General features: G+C 35.6%; 2 protein-coding genes, 1 long non-coding RNA gene and 1 other non-coding gene across 5 annotated transcripts; 1 reads left to right on the forward strand and 3 right to left on the reverse strand.

Moving 5' to 3' along the window:
• The first annotated feature begins 523 nt into the window (after positions 1-523).
• On the forward strand, positions 524-3692 carry LOC147284066 (alpha/beta-Hydrolases superfamily protein). Its single transcript, XM_086244577.1, has 4 exons — positions 524-1262; positions 2603-2695; positions 2828-2895; positions 3153-3692. The coding sequence occupies exons 1-4, from the start codon at positions 639-641 to the stop codon at positions 3313-3315; spliced, it is 948 nt and encodes a 315-aa protein (XP_086100703.1). The 5' UTR covers positions 524-638; the 3' UTR covers positions 3316-3692.
• A 1377-nt stretch (positions 3693-5069) lies between these two features.
• On the reverse strand, positions 5070-7025 carry LOC147284067 (uncharacterized). Of its 2 annotated transcripts, none has more exons than XM_086245168.1 (2): positions 6110-7025; positions 5070-5452 (listed from the first exon to the last, which is right to left on the reverse strand). In XM_086245168.1, the coding sequence occupies exons 1-2, from the start codon at positions 6978-6980 to the stop codon at positions 5403-5405; spliced, it is 921 nt and encodes a 306-aa protein (XP_086101294.1). In that variant the 5' UTR covers positions 6981-7025; the 3' UTR covers positions 5070-5402. The 2 variants fall into 2 exon arrangements, with proteins under 2 accessions (XP_086101294.1, XP_086101295.1); XM_086245169.1 differs by lacking the exon at positions 5070-5452 and adding an exon at positions 5689-5824.
• Positions 7026-10824: 3799 nt separating this feature from the next.
• TRNAY-GUA (transfer RNA tyrosine (anticodon GUA)) lies at positions 10825-10917 on the reverse strand. Its single transcript has 2 exons — positions 10881-10917; positions 10825-10860 (listed from the first exon to the last, which is right to left on the reverse strand). It is a non-coding gene; the product is annotated as a tRNA-Tyr (tRNA).
• Positions 10918-14216: 3299 nt separating this feature from the next.
• Positions 14217-16720, reverse strand: LOC147284069 (uncharacterized). Its single transcript, XR_015122535.1, has 3 exons — positions 16325-16720; positions 15533-15588; positions 14217-14383 (listed from the first exon to the last, which is right to left on the reverse strand). It is a non-coding gene; the product is annotated as an uncharacterized LOC147284069 (long non-coding RNA).
• Positions 16721-22098: the final 5378 nt, after the last annotated feature.

Below are 22098 nucleotides of genomic sequence, written 5' to 3' on the forward strand. Positions count from 1 at the left end.
AAATTATAAAATTTGTTTTTAAATAATAAATGTTATAAGGAATTAAGGACTAAAGCTCTAATTTTTCTTATTTTTAAGGGTTTTTTTTCATATTTAGTACCTGAACTTTGGCCATTGTCTTAATGTGGTACCTAAACTTTTATTTGTCCCAATTGAGTACCTCAACTTTTATTTTGTGTCTAATAGGTACCAAAATGAATTTCTGTTAAAATTATCAACAAAAGTTAGGGGCAATATAGTCACTTCAAAAAATTTATATTTTATTTTAATTTTTAATTTTTTTTGTTTGTTGTGTGTTTTTTTTTAATAATTTTAAACATATAAAGAAAATAATTAAAATATACTTTGACTATATTGCCCCTAATTTTTATTGACAATTTTAACAAAAATTCATTTTGGTACCTATTAGACACAAAATAAAAATTTAGGTACTCAATTGGGACAAATAAAAATTTAAGTACCACATTAAGATAAGGGTCAAAGTTTAGTTACTTGAAATAAACCCTATTTTTAATTCTTTTATGTCCGGCCCTGAACAACCATAAAACCTTCTCGTCGCTATGTAATTCCCTGCTCCGCCATTTTCATCCTCCTCCTCCTCCTCTTCTTCTTCTCCTCCAAACTCTCAGCTCCCGAAAATGGTGAAGTGCTTCAGCCTGACGGCGTCACGCGACCGCTGCTTCCGCTACTCCTTCTCAAATGCGGGTCTAAAATCCTCCACCACCGATTTGGGTGAAGGTACAATCATGCACTGCTGGGTCCCAAAGTCCCAGTCCCCATCCAAGCCTACTCTACTCCTCATCCACGGGATCGGCGCCAACGCAATGTGGCAGTGGCACGAGTTCATCACCCCTCTCGCCTCCCGCTTCAACCTTTTTGTCCCGGACCTCCTCTTCTTCGGCGACTCCTACTCGACCCGACCCGACCGCTCCGAGGTCTTCCAGGCCCAGTGCGTGGTGGCCCTCATGGAGGCCCACGGCGTCAAGAAAATGAGGGTGGCCGGGATCAGCTACGGCGGGTTCGTCGCCTACAGCATGGCGGCGCAGTTTGGGGAGCGGATTGAGAGGCTCGTGCTATGCTGCGCCGGGGTGTGCACGGAGGAGAATGACATGGAAAAAGGGTTGTTCAAGGTGAGGAGTGTGGACGAGGCTATGGCCATTTTGTTGCCTCAGAAGCCTGACCATGTTCGAGAGTTGATGAAGATCTCGTTTTACAAGCCTGCCAAGAATGTGCCCTCTTGTTTTCTCAATGATTTTATTGAGGTAATTGAAATTTATAACTTTTTTATTTTGGGAATGAAATTGAATGTGGCTCTGTGTGTTTTTAGGTGTATAATGAATTGGGTTTGATTCAAATTAACAAGCAATTTAACTTTTTAAGAAAGTCCAAAGTGAAGATTTTCCTTCAGTAATTGTTAGGCATAGATAGGAATGAGCATTGGGCATTTGTGCATGTGTGTCAAACTGTCAATACAGTTCATACTTTTTGGAAAATAGAGGTTAGCACCATATATGTGTTTTGAATATTCAGAGTACTTTTATTGCTTTTTCAAGCAAATCTAGTAGCAAAGTATGCTTTCAAAAATGATAAAAGGGTACCAGGGTGTGAACCCAAGGATGGGTTGTACTCAGCAATGGTATTTCTGGTTTGAGGTTTCACTGTTCCCTGGGTGAAATGATGGGTGTGTGTGTCAATGAAGTGAGAATAGATTATAAACAAGATCCCTTTCAAAATGGGTTTTAAAGAAACTGAGGAGAGGAGGAGGAAGAGGTGGAAGAAGGTTATAAAATATTCAAAAAGTATCTGGGATTGTACATGAATCAAATCCAAATTAGCTCTCAATTGAGCATCCATATTTGTATTGTACCCAAAAATTTGTGCTTCGAAACCGTGAAAGTAGGATCTAATCCAACATTGAAAGCAACATTTGTGTGTTTGGAAATGCATATTTAACATGGTATGATACAGTAGAATAATTACAAGGCATATGGAGTCATAAGAAGTATTAACTATCGTGAAGACTCTGCATGCTGGCCCAAAATAGTAGATTTTTTCACTTTTTGGTTTTACTTACCAAACAAGGATTAGGAATTGTTGATAACACAAAATATTTTTCTTTTTGGTCCAAGTATTAGGATAAACATCCAAATACAGATTAACTCCTCCACATAATCCCTTTCATCTTTTTTCCAATAATTTGCTTAGTGCTCTATCTTCAACCAATTGCATCTCTTTTCATAATTGCTATCTATTTAGGACTTTGTTTGCCTCATATCAAAGTAGTATCAGAGCCAGAGCTTCCCCCTGTTATTCAGGGATATGTGTCTGATCACAAGTATTAATAGGAAAATCTTTAGGCTGCTAGACACTGCAGTCCATGGGTATAACTTTCTCAAATAATTATTCAAATGTCTTTGATTCTGTTGTTTTGCAGAAACAGTAGTACATAAGTTGCATTTCTCATCACAATTGTGATGCAGTCCTGTTTTCATATGAAATTAAGATGTTAAATGTTCAATATTTCTCGTTTCCGAATGTGATTTCAGATAATTTATACTAGTTTCACCTGAAACTTGTCTTATGAGTTTGGTGGCACTGGCAGGTGATGTGTACAGAAAACCTTCAAGAGAGGAAAGAATTGATTCAAGCATTACACAAGGACAGAAAATTGGCTGATCTTCCCAAGATAACTCATGTAAATTTATAATATGTATTATCATAAACAGCTTTTGTTTCAGTATCCTGTATTAAACCAAAAAAAGTCGCATTGCATTTATCTTTTTGGTATTTCTCAAGTATTTAAAGGCATAATTTCTTCTTGATGCAGCCTACGCTGATAATCTGGGGAGAGCATGACAAGGTATTCCCACTGGAATTGGCGCACCGGTTAAAAAGGTATATTGGGAGACTTAATTAGTTCATTAACATGTGTTAATTTCTTCTCTATAAAGATTTGTTATACAGATGAACTGTAGAGCATTATGACTAAGACAAAGTGAAAAACCAAAATCCTGGCTTAACTGGGCCATTCCCACATTTACTTCTTGCCACTCCTAAATATCCTTACTTATCCTCTCAGAAATTGAGTGGATCTATGCATCAATTATTTGAAATGTTGGTCTTACTGTTCTTCTCCTCACTCTCTCTTACAGGCAAATAGGTGAGAGTTCGCAACTAGTGATTGTAAAGAATGCAGGCCATGCTATAAATGTTGAGAAACCCAAAGAGATGTACAAGCACATGAAGTCTTTCCTCATTGATCCCCTCCCAACACCCAAACATGAAAACCACAGCAATGGCCACAAGGTGGATTGAGATGTGAAGAAAAAAAAGGTGAGCTATCGAGATGAGTTGTTGGTTTTCATTTAAACCTACACTATGGTATGTGTGGTTGTGTATTGTGGATTGTATGGCAAGTTGAATTTTGTATAAGTAATCATTTTGTATATTTGAAAGACAACAAAGTAAATATCAATGCAGAAAATGTGGGACTTGATCCATCATTATAGAAAAGTTGGCTAGGTTTGCCATAGAATCTGATTCTACGATAGTTCCAAATTAAGGATATTGAACCCTGGTTTGATTTTCATTTTTTCTTTAATTGCAAAAGATGTTGTGACCAGTCATTTTGCAGAATGTGCCATCATGTATTGACTATATATTGAGTTTATTGAAGCTACCTTTGCGACTGATTTTTTTAATTTTTAATGTTCAAAATATGTACCATGCTATTTATGCATATATACATACAGACACAAACATTGCTTCCTGTGTCTGCATGTATATTTCTTTAGCATCTAGAAAGTTATATGCCCTATGATAAATCATAATAATAACGACTATGCTCTTTATATGCTTCCAATGTCCTTATGACAAAGAAGATGCTTCCACTTGCTTTCGATGCTTTGAATGTTAAAACCTGTAGAACACTATGAAATTAGGCATATATCACTAGCATCTAGCAAAATTCATGGTTTTAAGTTTTAACCTTATACGTTTTAAGATTCATGGAAATCATCATTTGACCCAAAAAAAAAAAAAAAAAAAGCTTGACCTTATAATAACGACCATAACCTTATTTTATACTTTTAAAAAGTTAAATTCTGTTCTGAAGAAAATGTTTTAATTCTAAACATTTTAAGACCCTAGAATGAGAATGTTGGATTCCATTAGTTTCTCAAACCTCATCCCAAAAAATTTGTTAGGATTTGATTGATTTTGCTTTTCAAATTAACAAAAATGTACCAAGGGAAAGAAGCTTTTCACTTTGATTTCACATTATCAATTATGTAAAAAATCAAACAAATGGAGAAAAGCCAGCAACTTGGTTCCTTTCGGACATCCTTCCTTCTTTTGCAAAAAAAATTAGCAAAAAGTACTTGTGGTGCCTTTGCATCAATCTCACATGTTTGTGCAACAATCTACCCACCAAATCGAAAGCATTATTGGAAAGTTTTATAAACTGTTTCTTAAAGGAGGAAATTTTTTGTAAATTTAGAAACATGTTTAAAGTCTCTTCTTCTTGCCCAAACAACCTAATAAATGAATGAAAATTGAAGGAGAATTGGGGTTAGGGTGTACTTATCAATTTTTTCAATTTTGGGGTTTTATGAGATTTTGATTTCTAAATCATTTTGAGGTTGTGTAATAAGAGACTTTAAACATAATTCGAAGGAAATTGAAGTTGGAAGAAATTTCAAAAATCTGGAAATTGTCTTATAAAATGGGGTAGATTAAGATAGCCTACTTTGTGATCATTTATCTCAAGTTGTATAGCTCCATTTTGAATGTTTTTTATATGGTTGTAAAGAGAATACTCATAGCTTCAAACTAATATAAGATTAATGAATTTGGTGAATATTTGATAGGTTAAAAGTTAGGTCAAATTTGAGAATAAAAATTAAAAAACATGAGACGAAATGGACAATTTTGCCCCTCTATTTAACGTATATTTAAGATACTTTGACGGAATAGACAAAAATGACAAACGTGAGAAAATTTGTAGAGCATAATGGTGAAAAAAAATTTCGTAAACAAAAATACCAAACCGAGAAAAAATGAACAATAAATAAACCAAATTGGTAATTTCCTCTTAATATTATAAGTTCTCGACTGGAAGGCCGGACTAGAGAGGCCAAACTCAAATATAATGGACTATTGTCTTTGACCCATGTTTGGTGGTAGAAACTGACGATGGCCTACCAGTCCTGGGCTACAATCTAAGCTAGCTTAAATGTTATAGGACAACAAGCCCATGCGGAGTCTAGGTGGTGTATCTTTAATTTAATAATTTACTAAAAAATAAGTCTTATTACAACATTAAAATATAAAAACAAGGAGCAATTAAAGGAAGCTAATTTCCCAAAAAAAAAAAAAAAAAACACCACCTCTCTCTCTCTCTCTCAAGCTGTTAAAATTATCAGGCCAGCCAAGAGCCCAAACCACATTTTCCCTGCAAAGTTGAAAAGATGATGAATCAACATTAAATTTAGTTTTCCTTGATTGCTAATTTCTCCACAAATTATATTACGTAGACCAACATTATTAATACTTCGATCTTCTGAGATTCACATATTTGAGTCTCAATTCTATTAGTGATGTGATATACAATCTGGTAAATTCGCGTACCAAAAAGTTTAATATTTTACAATTTCCACCTTAAGGCTTAAGGCTTAAGTTATGTATTTTTCTGCTCATGCATTAAAAGTTGGTCTTATCCCCCAACACAAACCACATTGCAAAGAAAAGCATACTGGATTCCACTTTCAACTAAAGTTCAAGGCATCCGGTGCGCATTTGGCCAATTACGTACCGCACCGTCTGCCTTTTCGTGAGAAAGAACAAAGCACAAAACCACCAATAATACTCGTAAGAAAAATGTTAGAGAGATTACTTATTTGTATCATTTAGTGTATCATTTTTTTAATAGAGATAAAAAATGTTAAAATTTTATTTATTTGTATCATCTAATGTATCATCTCTCTAATAAATAATACACTAAATAATACAAAGAGATTGTATCTCTATCACTAATTAATGATCAACCCTTTTTATTAATCTTTTATTTTCTTAATTAATTTTGAAGGAAGATTGAAGAAGAAAAACTTACAAGGTGGTGATGAAGGGGCAGAGCTCCAAATGAGTCCCTGATCTGGAGTGTACACATGGCAATCCGAGGTGGTGTTGTAGCCATTCTTACACACACAAAGGAACGAATTATCAGATGAAGCAGCAGCAACATCGTAGCCACATACACCCTCACTCATCTCACAGCTCTTGCACTTGGTGTCCACATCACCACTCTCCAAAACCCCTCCATGGCTATACTTGAAGGCCACTCCGTACTCCCAGCGGGATGGGTCCGTCGGGTAGTCCCCGACCGACACCACCGACGCGTACCCGCCGCACTTGAGCCCGCGGAGATCCAATTCGCCTTTTCCGTCCAGACTGCCCGGCGAGTACACGCAGCAAGTGTTGGTGGGCGGGAACAGTGGGAGGCCCAGCCCAAGGACAGATGGACACGTGTACATGGAGTCGCAGAGGTGAGTGTAGGAAGAGTCGCAGATGGGGGTGCCTCTGAGGGTGAGCGAAGAGGTCGGGGGTTGGCAGGAGAGGAGGATGAAAGTTGATGGGCCGAGTTGAAATGGGCTGGCCCAGTCGAGGCCGAAGTTGGAGGGGGAGGGTTGCATGGATGTGCACGTGGACATGGAGGGTGGGGTTATGGTGAGGGTGTTGGTGGAGTAGGATATGGAGGTGATGGGGTATGATCCTGTGTGGGTGCTCAGGAGGAGTTGGGTGGAGCTGCAGGTTACGTAGCGTTGGAAGGGTGGGGAGCCGCACCCGGCGGCTGTGCCGAAGGGGTAGTTGACTTGGAGGGAGCCACATGTTGTGTGGCATGCAGGGTCTGCAGGGGCTCTGCTCATGCTTGTCATGCAGAGGAGGTTCAAGAGGATCAATGAAAGGGCTGCTTGTTGTTCCATTAGCTAGCTTCTCCACGCCTCTCTGTCTCTGTCTCTCTCTCTCTCTCTCTACCAACACGTGTATGTGTGCTGGACATTACACACTTGGTGCCCATTTATTTGGTCTGATTGTATTTTTTGATTCATCAGATTTATAATTTTGGAACATTCTTAAAGGATTAAATTTCTTGAAAGAAATTATTATTTTTTTTTTTTAGAAAACTTGGTGCAAGAATACTAATAAAATAAATTATATAATGAGGTGAATTAAAATTTACAAGATTTGGCTTACATCCCAAAGATACCTTTTTTTTTTTTTTTTTTTTTTTTTTATTAAGGGGGTGGGGGGGGAGGGGCTCAAACATGGGTGCAAGAGAGTTAATTCAATGGTCCTTTTAACTAGGTTACACCAACAACTGTAGGTCTCAAAAATACGTATATATTTACATATTTCTGACAAACTTTCTAAAAAAATCATACTAGAAGTTAATAAAAGAAATAGAATTTTCTACTAGAAATTATAATTAAAATTAAACTTAACAAAATTGAATTATAGAGAAGTGGGCTGCCTCACCTAGTTAGAGGACAAAATTTGGATTCATTGTATATCTTTGGGGCTCTTTCGACGTTTAAAACATTGCAAAATTATTTATGCAATTTTTCTCTAAAGTGTAGGAAGGTAAGATTGGTTTAGATTCTTCAAGATAAGGGTGGAATAACTTTCTCACATGCCCATCTTCCGTACTTTTGCTTTGTTTATGCATAACTTACAAAAGTCTATTAATATGTCATTAATAGAGCATGATTCCTCTAATGAAAGTACAATAGAATAGCATATAAACATGCATGCCCTCTCGCATATATCGAGTGCATGCCAAGAAGGTAGCGTAATATAAAGCATGCTTTGTGTCTCGGTCTGACTTTTCACTCGGTGGAACATGACCGTGTGGCGCCAAGATTCCTTTGAATCAAAGTCAGCCTTTACTTTTGGTATGATTCTTTCCAGATTTATACCCATTCATTACCATCTTGAGGGAGGGCTAGTCCTGACTTTCGGGAAGCCTTGGGCGAAAATTTAAAATAGGCTCTTTTGTATATAATCTTAGTTTTACAAAGAAAAAAAATTATAAAATTTTATAGACCTATTTTCCGTTTATTTTTGCTTGAAAATGATACTTTCATTATATTGAATATCACAGTTCAAGCCTTGAACAAAAAGTAATAAAAGTGGAAGGCCTTTGGACTTGTCAAACAATATAACTCATTAATCATCTCCAAATTCTTTACCAATGGGAGCAACCTGTCAAAAAAGCCGCTATACACACCTGCAAAACAATACAACAGGGTAATGAGTACCAAAAATTCAATGAAAATGCCTTCTTATAGCATGTTTAGAAGCAAAATCTTCAATAACTTTTTCAACTTCAAGATTTTCCAACATATCCTTTTTAATACATAAGATTGCCAATCCATATCCTTTTTAATACATAATCTTAAATTTCAATTTATGGCAACCAATTAACCAAACATATCACAAATACAAATAGCAGTACACAAAGGGGAAAAAAAAAAGGGAAAAAAAAAAGTACATTTTGGATTTTTTCTTCAAACTTTAAACCTAATTTCTTTGAAAACCTAATTTGGGAATTGAGATCTCCGAAATGAGGGAGAGGAATCAATGAAGACTTGGAGAGGATGTGAAAAAGAGAAGTCCTAAATTGAGATTTGAGAAAGAGAATCAAAGCTTGAAGATAGAAGATAGAAGATCGATAGAGTAGGCGACTACACAAGGGATTGAAGTAGAGAGAGAGAAAGAGCACATAAACGATATATTTCCTATTTTCTAGAACTGAAACATTGTATTTTTTTTAACAAAAAGTTATCTGACTTTTGATATTCTAATTAAAAATTTAAAAATAAATAATTTTTTAGATTAAGTTAAATTGGGCCTCTTAAGAAGTTGGGCCTTTTTTAAATGTTGATACGTCTACATATTTTTATCAGATTTTTATTTTAATAATTGTTTTATATGATATATACATATAAAAAAAATAAAAAAATGGGCCCTTTAGAAGTGGGCCCTGGGCAGTTGCCCCTGTCGCCCATGCTCAGGGTCGGCCTTGTCTTGAGGTTTGCGAATAAAAACTATTCTTATCAAGTCTCACTCGTAGCAACTATACGTTTGTTTCCTTGTGCCAAGGTTATTAGCCAAGACACTCGCCCCATCGATCAATTGGTTTTCATGACGCCGACATTCCATTCTCTATATCGGGTCTCAATTTTTTCACACATCTTAATTGTCATGGCACTAAGGGCTAGCTCATGCCCATAGGTCTATCTTGAAGTTGAACATGCAAGCCAGCTCGCAAGCATGCCACTCGAGTGAGCAACTCATGTCCAATGTCCCACATTAGCTTCTTCTCATTAGCACAAGGTCGCCCCTTCCTATGTGTGCTAGCATCACATATTGTGCATCGTCGAACCCAAGTTGATGCCTTGAGTACTAAGCGGCCAAGGTGCACCACGGAGCCTCCGAGAGTTCACATATAGCCCACATGTTGTGCATACGGCGCATCATAAAAGAATCTCTCATGTAGCCTTGTTTGCGCGCGCACAGCGCAATACAAGCTCTCTCGCTTGCTTGTAGTATCCATGGGACCTCCTATCCCATGGAGACACATGACCGTCCTCTAGAAGTCATATGCCCACTCCCTAGGTCCCCAAAGGTTCTTAGAGTAGCTCGCTTAACGCCCCATAGGTGCTAGTGTACGGGGTGGTGGAGCCTAATATATACCATGCCTCCCCCGTAAAGAGCATTTTAAGTGTTTTCTTCACAAACTAGGAGGAAACATTACTTTGGTGAGGAGGTCATAATGACCCATAATGAATTCATTCGAACTTCGATTGGGAATCCGCCAGTTGTGTTAGACTTGTTTCGATCCCATGAGTTCACTGGTATTTTAGATTTGTCAAATTTCAACTGGAAGACCCTGAAACTACCAAATTACCGAATTACCCTTCTACGCGCGCAACCCGTCCACTCTTCGCCAAACAAACACCACACTCTTGCCATTCGACCCCTCAACCTTCATATAAATGTCACAAAACTGTACTTGCACATTTGATGTCACATTTACAATTTTCTTGATAATTATGACCAACAATTTAGAAAATTTGGAAATTATATTAAGTTCTTTTTGAATAAATTAAGGTTTTTTTTTTTTTATCTTTTTGTGAAAAAGAAAATCTAGAAAATCATATTCGAACTTGAAAAGAATTTAAACAAAGTAGAGAAAAATAAAACTAGACAAATAGTTAGTTACATGGACAATACATATATATATATATACAATACAATAATGCTCTAAAACTAACTAGTTAGTAAGTTAATACAAAGCTAACCACCTAGTTGGGCCCACTGCACAATGTAATCTCAAAATCCGAACAGTTTATTTTTTAGGCTCTATTTCAAAGATCATTCTTGTAAAAAATATCTAAAATCGAAAGTCATTTAGTCATTTGATTATAATAACAACTATTTCTATGCTTTTACGAAAATACTGATCGTCTATTTATTTGATCTCAATTAGATAACTACATGATTTTCGATTTAGTTGATTTTTTACAATGATGATATTTTAAGTAGGGCATAAATAAATTGATGGTTCGGATTATGAGATTAGTTATGTGGTGGGCCTAAAAGCATGGTTAGCTTCGTATTAATTTGCTAACTGGTTAGCTTTAGAACACTCCTCTATATATATATATATAATCTATCATTTGCGCTGTTTTATATGCTCTTTTTGTAGCTAGTTGAATGAGCAGTTATGCCAATAACTTTGGCAAAATGGATGGAGAAAAAACGTCCGACCTGCCGGATTCGAACCAGCGACCTAAGGATAGCTATTAGGCACAAACCAACTACAGTCCTCCGCTCTACCAACTGAGCTAAGGTCGGATGTTTGAAAGTCTTCGGCCCAAAATTTATTTATTCAATTCCCTTCTACTATTTATGTTTATAGCATTCCCGATTATTATTGTATTTCTCCTTTTATTATTTTCCATTGTATATACAAGAAAATTCCAAAATACCCTATAAGTATTTTATGTACTAGATTTTACTCAATCCTCTGACAATTTGGTGCCATTTGATTTGATTAAGGAGTTATGGACACTTGCCATATGTCCAATCTCAATTACTTTTCGGAGACATTGAGAGGAAAAATCCAATTCTGGAAAGAAAAAAATGTAAGGAAAATTTCTGATAATTAATTAAGGGCTAACCAAATACATAGTAGGGTGTCCATATAAACTTCCGAAATCATAAAGAAACAGTAGCATTTCCAGTTTTAATTTCCTTTTGACATAAATATTCTGAATGAAAAATAGACTTATATAAGTCGGAAAAATTACACGAATTCCCCCATGAACTATTAAGGTTGTAGATCGAATTGAGATGAAGTTTAGGCTTGTCTAACACAAATTGCCATCTTTTGTCCTTTCTCGCAGTGTTTTGGATGGATGCTAGTGAAGTAATGCATACCGGATTCCTTCAGTCTATACTTTTGTCGTCCATACCACAAATTATATCCCTGAGTGAGGTTACAATTCTCAAAATCTTCTTCCTGAACACGAGCTAAGTTGGTCCCTCCATTTCTATCATAAAAATCTGCGTACAAAAAACTTTTTGAATTTTGCAGCAGTAAAAGTAATAGAGACATCATATATTTATTAAAAAAAAAAAACAAGGAAAAGTTAAAGATTAATAGAATCACAATAAATTTATTGAACTACTAAATCATGTTTTCTCCATAAATTAAACCACGACTCAGTTAATTTGTCTGCTTATAATTAGTTGACAAGTTTACCTAATACGTCTGAAACAACAAATGTATATTGTTTAGCCCAAAGAAAATAAATGTTCCAAGAATAGAAAGAGTCCGGAGGTACAGTCCAACCAAGGTCACCTCCGACTGTATATATTTCATCATCAGCTTCTACTGCAGGCAATAATACAATTGTTGCTGCCACCACTATAAAAGAAATTGCCACTTTCATAATTTGTTCCAACCTCGTGTTAGAAAATTGGTAATTAAGTGAAGTTTCCAATTGCGTTTCACATTTTATAAAGAAAAAACTTCTATTGTTTAAAACTTTATTAAAAGAGGTGCAATTTTTTCTTTTTACATTATTATAGTTTTATAGGTTCTTTTATTTCAGTTTGATTAATTTAATTTTATATGATTTTAACTTTTAGATTCTTTAAAAGGTAGTCAAAATAACATTAACAGGGAAAAAAAAATGTGAGTATATAAGGGCCAGTTTGATGTTGCTGTAAGGAAAAACAACTGTAAAGTAAAGTCAGCTATAAAGTAAAGCAGTTGAGTATTTGGTAAACTATGTTTTCAAAAGTGCTGTGAGTGTAAAAAAAGTATCAAAGTGTTTGGTAAATGTTAATGTAAAAGTGTCGTGGATGTGTATAATTACTAAAAATTGTTGCTGTGATTCACTGCAGTTTTTAAAAGCATATAGAAACATGTTTTTTGTTTTTGCTGTGGAGAGTTGAGAATTGTGGGGAAAAATATTTTTTAATTTTTTTACCAAGCACCAAAATTGTTGCAGATGATTGAGAATTGTCATTCACAGTAGCTTTTGGGTTCTCCACCGCAATCCCAAACGAGGCTTGAGTGAAACTATGAGAGGGTGTGCTTTTGATTTTTTTTTTTTTAAATCTTTATATTTTATACATTTGGTACTCAAATTTTGACCCGTATTTTAATAGGTCCATTAATTTTAGGTACCAAATTTTAATGTTTTTTCATTTTAACTACTAAAATTTTTATGTTATTTCATTTTAGATACTAAATTTTGGTTTAGTTACTAACTTTAAAAAACGTATTTCTACCGAGCTAGCACTAGGCACTATTCACCGAGCGTTCGAGAGAAATTTTTTTAATTTTTTTACAAACTCAACTGTGACTGTACAACAGTCACAACTTTTTTATTGATTTTTTGTTTTTTTAGTGTTTGCGTGACTTACACTTTAATATTTAGTTTATATATATATATATATATATAGGTTGTAGGACTTCATTCCTAAGCCTAAATAAAAAATTAAATCTTGATAAACTTTGAATTTTATACAATCAGAACTATGACTGCAATGACAATCACAACTAAAGATTTATTACATAAAATAAAAATTTGAGTACTCAATTAGCTTTTAAAAAAGTTTGGGTACCAAATCATGACACATGTCAAAATTTGGATACAAAACGTACGTGAAAGCAAAAACCCTATTTAATAGTATGAGACAAGTTCTCGTATCCAATATTTTTTATTTTTTTTATTACATTGGAGGGAATAGAACATAGATTTAACCTAATTTTAACTCTTATCCCACTCTCTCTCAACACTTGGGTAATTGATTGATGCTATGTATGGCCCAAAAACTTTTAATCATCTCTAAGATGTAGAAGTGTAGTTTATTCTTCTAAGGGTTAAATATAAAAATGGTCCACGAATTTTACTATACGTGATTCTTAGTTTGATCAATTAACAATAAAAAGTGTCAATTTAGTTTATGAATTTTTCAAATTGTACCAAAGCAGTACAAACGTTTAACTTCCATAAAAAAATCTAAGTAAAAATGTGATGAATGAACTGAAATACCCCCAAAAGTGCAGTCACATGTTGTGCACATGATTAGTTTCGTTAATTTTTTAAATGAAAGTTAACGTTTGTACTGCTTTGGTATATCTTGACAAATTTGTGGACCAAATTGACACTTTTTATAGTTAATAGATCAAATTGAAAATCACAGTAAAGTTTGTAAATCATTTTTGTATTTAATCCTTCTTCTAAAGAGATATACACTACACATGTGCCTTACAAGCCAATTAAAATTTTGGTCTATGTGATTGGGCCAATTTTCAATATGATTAAAGTGGTCTAATGAATTTCAATTACATCTCTGTGGCTTACTTAATTCAATTTGTATTAAGACCAAATTTACAAGCCTATCATTTTTTTTTTGGATGACATGATGACGTTGTGGTGGTGTGGTGCAGGTGACAGGACCGCACCCGGATTCCACCCTGAAAACCCAGAGAGGTCCTGCGGGAATCCAAAATCAAGGAAAATCCTACCGAAAATTCGACAGAACCTCCCCTAAACATGGACTAACCCATAAATTTCAAAACCTGTTAAAAAGCACTTCTATTCCTTTCAGCCACCTCTACCACAAAACAAATGAGGGTCTCTGACCCGTCCAAATAAAAAGTGACATAACGTACAACAAATTCTTTTAGGTTATCAGAGCCATTCTAGATTTTATATAAGTACAAATGTAAGGGACTCTAGCCTACGGGGTCCTCAACGTTTTCAAGATGCCTCGACGTTCCTCTTGGCTCGACCGCTCCTACCTGGGGAAAATTCAAAACAAAAATATGAGAAAAAAGTGAGATAATCTCAGTGAGTGGACAATTTATAAGTACGGAAAGAAATGGTCATTTATCTTTTTACAAATCCTGAAAAGTCAATTTAAACTCTAAGACCTCACGTCGCTCTTTGAAATCCCCCAGTTTCAAAACCATGTTGGAACTCCTTTCCAAACAAAAACAACGATTATTCCACAAACTTTTTCATCATTTAAGTAACCACAATTGATTCGATAAGGACTACCATAAAATATGCAAGGTAAATTATTAAGCATGTTATCACGCCACAATAGACAATAATGTAGTTTACTAAAATCCTCCATTTGTCAATCATGCAAGCTAACCATCTCTAGGCCATGAAATGAAACATCACATTATATAAGTATTCGGAAAGCTGCTAGTCATATTCTTGGATAGTTAAGCTCGCCACATCCCGTGCAGAGCGAATCGATACACGGGCAGGCAGATAAGTATGCTCGCCACTTCCCGTGCAGAGCGAATCGATGCACGGGCAGGCCGGGATGCTCGCCACTTCTTGTGCAGAGCGAATCGATGCACGAGCAGGCATGAATACTCGCCACTTCTCGTGCAGAGCGAATCTATACACGAGCAGGCCGGAATACTCGCCACTTCTCGTGCAGAGCGAATCTATACACGAGCAGGCAGGAATCTAAGCTCGCCACTTCCCGTACAGAGCAAATCGATGTACGGGCAGGCAGGTATCCTCGCATAATCTCAAATCACCACATTATCCGAACTAATTTATCTGTATACATGCCTCTTAAATTTCAAATTTCATTTCCCTTAAGCAAATATCATTAGAACATGTTTGTGAGAAATTTATAATTAATTCGTCACCCCAGAACCCAAATCAAAGTTTCCAAAGCGCATATATAAATAAACATCCAATTTATACCACCCTCCACCAAAGAGAATTTCCTCAACTAGATAAACACATCGAAACTCAAATAAGTCTAAAGATACGAATATGGATTTAAATTATAGAATTTATTAAATTTCCTTCGAAAATCAAGTTCAACCCACCATGCAACAATCTAAATAAACTCAGGATAACAATTAGAATAATAATCATGAAATTCATAAATCATTTATAAAAACAAGAGGTCCACTCACAGTGCGAAATCAACGTCGATCCTCCGTCGGATTGTTTTGAGCCTCATTGATATTGCCTATAATATAAGCATATAAATATGAAATTAGACTCGGCTCAACGAAAGAAATAAGGTGAGTGTGTGAACCTAAACGTCCCGCTGGAATCTATATTTTCTCACGGTTATAATAAAAATTCCGTTTAAATCCCCTACACTCAAAAGCCTTCTAGTTCTTTCCCGGCTCTAAATCTAACAACACCCAAACTTTTTAATCCGCTCGAATCACTCAAATAAACCTTATACACACTAAACCTTAGCCGAGGTTCGTCTAGGAGTCCTTCGGTACCGAAAAGTAACCAAATTACAGTCCAAATTGGGGTTTTATCACGTCCTAGCAACCACAACCCATCTAAACTCAATAACCAACTGAAAATAAAACCTAAATTTCATAAAAATTAAGAATTTGATGGCTGGGTGGTCAGAACCACTGCCGTCGCCGCCTAAAGTAGCGGTTCATAACCCCAAGGTCATAAATTCCAAAAAATCCATTAAATTGTCGATTCTAATCACCCATTAGAGGTCCATAGAGGTGGAAATTGCCCAAGAGTTAACCAAGAACCATCCCCATGGCCGAAATCAAAGATAACCCGAAATGGGTGTCCATAGAGGTGGAAATTGCCCAAGAGTTAACCAAGAACCATCCCCATGGCCGAAATCAAAGATAACCCGAAATGGGTGTTTATACCCCAATTTTTCATTTTTACAAAATCCTCAAAATTGATCAACTAAATCAAAGGGGAATGAAAGCTCATACCTAGAGGAGTAGAACCCCTCAAGAATCGCAGCCAACGGTGGCCGGAAACTGCCGAAATCGACGAAATGACCGGCGGTGCCTGCTGGCTTCTCCGGCGGTTTCTGCGTGTGGGAACAGCTGGCCAGCTCGGGGAGGCTTCGGGGATGGACGGCCGGCTCCAAGGGATCACGCCTGTGGTCCCGCGCCGCCGAGAAAATGGCCGGACCACTACCTCCAGTGGTGAGGCCGCGCGCATAGAGGAGGTTGCGAGCGAGAGAGGGAGAGAGAGAGAGAAGGGGGGCTGAGGCAGTGCCGTCGCCGCCTCCTGGCCGGGCAGCGAGGGAGGGAGGCCGGAGAGAAGGAGAGTCACCGGGGGGGTGTCGGGGAGAGAAAACAGGGAGAGAGAGAGAGTGAGTCATGAGAGGGGAGAGAAATCCAGAAATTTCTAGACCCCTTTTTGGGCTTTTAAAACCCATTCATGTAATTTACAAAATTGCCCCTCACTTTGAACGTCCGTAAAATCCAAACCGTAACTCCGATTTACACGTGCTTCGTGTCTACGAATTCGTACACTCGAGACTTACCCAACGGGCCTAAAGTCAAAATCAAAAGTCTACTAACAAGAAAAGTCAACTTTGGGGTCAAACCCAATTTAAAATGAAAATTAAAAATTAACCCAAAACCCCTTTTTATTTCTCAAATAGATTCCCAAAATAATCGACATAAAATCTCAAAACATTTAGAATGAATCCTTAAAAAAAAATACTGGGTCTCTCAATTTCATTTCTCACTATACCTCTACATGGCCATCTGAATAAAATTAAAATTTTTTGTGAAATTTGGGTCGGGTCGTTACAGCAGGGCTCCAAACTCTACGCCAAATGGTGGAATTATGAAAATAACTTGTCTGTCTCCGTGATAATGACATGCTAGTGTCATGGCAAAAAGAGAGAGAGAAGAAGGAGAGGAAAGAGAGAGAAAGTGAGAGAGGGGAGTAATAGAGAAAAAAGTGGTATCCTCGGAATATGCAAGTTCTTTTCTGGAATTATATATGTATACACATATGAGTCTAGAGCCACTATGTTATTGCTCTATACATCCTTAAATCATAGAAAAAATGACAGATTTTCGAATTTGGCTAAATTGCAAACTTAAGCAAATCACATAGATTTGATTGAAACTTTTTTTAATCATATGAACTAAGGTGAAAATGGGCCAAATCACAAGGACCAAAACTTTAATTTGACCTTTATTTTTTGGACAGATGCTAGCATCTGTGCTTGCTATCTCATATAAATAGCTACTACCATGTTTTACCAAAAACAAAAAATAGCTACTACCATGCTTTATTGGGCAAAAAAAAAAAGCTACAATAATGCAGTTTATATGGGTCTAAAGGACCAAATCTGCTGTCACCAAAATCCATGTGTCCTCCTTGTCGCCTATATTTGTTTGACACATGTCTCCCTCTTAACAGTAAGTTAACTTTGTTAATGCCATTAACTTGTATTTAAAAAATAAGAAAAATCTCAAACCTCTTTAACAAAAGGTGTGTTCCATATTTTGGCTTTTGGTTTCACAAAGCCCAGTCATACTGTAATCCTTGAATATATATTTGTTTGTTTTAATCCCTTTGAGAAAAAGTCTCTGTGAGACAAGTGTGGTGTGCTGTAATCCCCATTTTCATTTGTTATTCACAAATTGTAACAGAACAACCCCAAGTTTATCCCTCCGGACCCATGACCCAGCTTCTCCTCCATATCTCTCTCCGTACACCACCGCCGACTCCATCATGCTCCAAGTGCCACCACCAGATCGAACACTCAGTCTCTATAGTCCTTTAGTTTCTTCTCATCCTTCCCTAAATACCAAACCAAAGGCTCCTGAGAACCACACTCTCTCTCTCACTCACTCCCCTCAAATCAATCAAACCAATTACTTAACTAAGATCAATATTGTTGCAACTAACTGAAGCTGAGAATTAAGAGAGAGATTTGATCGTATCGATGAAGCACGAATACAGCGATACGACACAGAGATAGGAAACAAATTTCAAAAAATTAGAATACGATACGTAGTGGATACCGCAATTAAAAATATATATTAATATATAATAATAATAATATAAATAATTTAAAATATACTTTAAATAATATAAAAATTCAAATTCATCATCTAAATCCAAATTTAAATTCAATCAACTTCAATATTCCTATTCAATGAATAAAACAGTCTCCAACAATGGTTCATCAAGAGAAAGGTTAGTAATTTTAAGCATCCCAACACCTATTCAATGAAGATGGGAACTAAGACTATTTCAAAGACTCAGTTCAAAGATATAGTAATATTAGCATTATATTAGTTGATGCTATAATATTATATTTGAATATTATAATAATATATATTTTTTTTTTTACATCTTGAGTGCAAACATATTGAGTTCTGGGTAGTCTGGGTAATTGGGAATCTTTACATCTATACATATTAACCATCTCGAGAGCAAAAGATACGCGTATCCAACCAGTAAACCACGTATCCGTTGACCTAGATACGTATCCAATGCGTATCCGAGCGTATCGTATCCGTTGGTGTATCCGATACGGGATACGGCACCAAAATCATGTATCCATGCTTCAGAGGATCGTATGCTCCAGAAACCCACTTTAGTTCTAAACATAAATTTTTGTAATTTCCTTTCTTTGATTTCTTTTTTTTATGGGTTAGATTTTTTTGGGCTCTGAATCTCCAACAAAGGAGATGAGTTCTTGATCATGTTGGGCGGTGAGGTTTGCAGGAAGTTTTGGGTGATGTTGCAGAGATGTTTTTGTGTGTTTGATTTGGGTGTTTGGTTCTAAGGGGTTTTTGGCTTTCTGCAATTTTTATTATTTTGTTTGAATGCTTTTTGCGTAAGAGAGAGCACGTTTGAAAGTCTACGAAAATCTGTGGGTAGAAGGCTAGATTTGTTGTAGCCTTTGGTATTTATACCAATCACCTAAAAATCCACCAAAATCCAAAGATTTATTAAATTCTTTAAAAGTATTGAGAAATTTGGAAAGCTAACCTAAATTGAAGTCAAATAAAAATTTTTAACTTTTTTTATTTTTATTTTTAGAAATTTAACCCTCGAGTAGTGTTCGAACACCCCTCGAGCGATACTCAATAGGGTCACTCGAGCGAGGTTCGAGCACTACTCGATGGGATGGAATTGAAGCACTATTCGAGGGTCAAATTTCTAAAAATTTAAAAAAGAGGTTAAAAGTGTTTAATGACAATCAAAATGAGTTATTTTTCCAAATTTCTCGAAATTATTGACTTTTTGAATACACATTAACTTATGTAGACTTTTAAATGTCTTTATTGAATACACTCGGATTTTTTATAGACTCATTAAAAGTTTGAATTGAATACATACAAACTTTTATTAATTCACCTAGACTTTTAAACTCTATTACAATTCATTAAAATCTCAATTGAATACACCAAACCAACGATGTCGGTTTAGGAAGAACGGCGACCGAAGCCGAACTAGAGACGCCTTCAACCGACAACGTCAGTTAACCGATGTTACCGGTTCGGTTTTGGTGTTACAACGGAGAAACATGCAACAAAGAGAAAAAAGGAGATTTCATTGCCGACGAGAGAAGAGGGTCGAGATCCCGCCGCCAATGAGAGAGATAGAGGAGACGAAATGCGGCATTGCATCTTGGAAAATCGCGACGGAGATGCTAGAGAGAGAATTCGCAACGAAGACAAAGAGATCTGTTAAAGAGAGACAAGAGAAAGAGAGGGATAAAGAGGCGGATGCGAAACCAATTTAGGGTTTGTTTTAAGTTTTAACTAATGTGTTTCAGTTTTTACTTTTGTGTTTTAACTAATAAATAAATAACTAATAAAACATATGTAGACTAACTAAATTAAACCCTATACTAGTTTATATAAACAGTAGTGCTAGATATACCACATTTTTATACCATAATTTCATACCACCTTGTGGCAACTTACATGGCATTCATACATTGGATACTAAAAAATAAAAATAAAAAACCAAAAAGAAAAAGAAAAACTCTGTCCAATAAAGTAATGACACGTGTGATGGTATAAGAATGTGGTATAAGAAATGTGGTAAGTATAGCATTATTCTTATATAAACTAACTAAATTAACCCTATAAACATAATCAATAGATTACCTGTAAACTAGTTTATATATAAACATATAAAAACTAATTTAAAACATATATAAACAATTAACTATATAAAATTTAACTATACCATAAATCTAAACTCTATACCTAATATCCGGCCAATAACTATAATAGTTTTAGTATATATATACCCTAAACCCCTCTAGTAGTATAGTTTATAGTATATATAAGCAGCGGCGGGCGCACGTTGGGAGGTAGGGGGTCGGGCGACCCCCCAAACGCTGAAGCTCCTAGGTGTGAATTACTTTTCTCAGCTGCCGGTGACCCCCTGAACCTCTAGAAGGCTACCCTACGAACCTCTGGCCAGTGACCCCTTGTTGCCCAGTCGCCCACCACCTATTTGATGAAAAGCCTGAGTGGTTCAACCATTCAAGGCTTCAAGTAGAAGTAGCTTCTTATTTTGTTTGTTTTTTTTAGTTTGTAGCCTGGTGAAAATAATGTCATTTTGAGCTAGATATGTTTAAATTTTTGTAAGTCTCTTGCTCAAAACGACGTCGTTTGGGCCAGAAATTACAAAAAAAAAAAAAAAAAAAAAAGCTTCTCTTATACAACAGACTCGATCCCCCCATCCCCCATCCCCCAATTACCAATCCCAACCTTAACCGACCAAACCCAAAATTCCCAACGTACCAGTAGAAAGTACCCCCACCAATCACCATCACATTTCGCCGCCACCACCGGTCATGTGCCCGGCTTTTACACCATGACCCCGGGTTTTTTCATAAATTTTCCCAAATTTTACATTAATATATATGAAGGTCATATGTAACTTCTTCCTCACAATAAACATATGGATCTTATTATATAAAGGTGGGCTCCTCATACAGATATGTTAGAAATTCCCACTTGTTTGTTTTGATGAGAACCGAACCCCTACTTTTGATTAAGGTCCTTTGATTTTAACTACTAAATTTCAATAATTTTTTAGTTTATGTACCAAAATTAAATAGCATTTTAGATTAGGTACTAGTTGAAAAGTCAAACAAAATAATAAAGTAAAAGTTATTAGAATTTACAAATATTATATCACATGCCACTACAATAAAAAAAAATAATATTACATCACAAATATAACATTAATTTATACTATATTGTATTAAAAAAAAAATCAATCTAGTCACAGTTAACTGTGACTGTCTTGGTAAATTGAAAAAAAAAAAGAACTCACACCACTATACTATGTTTTATTTTGAGTAAAAGTATTGTTTTAATCTTTATTTATACTATATTGTAGTATAATTTCTCTAAGAAAAATTCAATTAAGTCACAACTTAACTGTAACAATCATTGTTATTGTGACAATTTGCTTAGTTTTGTACAAAGTGTGGACTTTATTTGTATGAGTTTTTTTTTTTTTTTCTTTTTTTAGTACAAAGGGCTCTAAAAATTGACTTTTTAGTAATTGACTTTTCAATATATTCTTCCACCAGAATAAAACATAATAATATATTCTTCTTCAGTTTTTTCAAGGTCATGCTTAAAAAAAAAAGTCCTTGATTTATTTTTAACATGTTGTCTTTTCAGGTCTTTGAGATCATGAAGTTCATACATATATATATATATAAGCTTTTTTATTAGATTTAGGGGGAGGG

Source organism: Dryas octopetala, chromosome 5 (assembly GCF_963921425.1).
Source record: "Dryas octopetala chromosome 5, drDryOcto1.1, whole genome shotgun sequence".
Lineage (NCBI taxonomy): Eukaryota > Viridiplantae > Streptophyta > Magnoliopsida > Rosales > Rosaceae > Dryas > Dryas octopetala.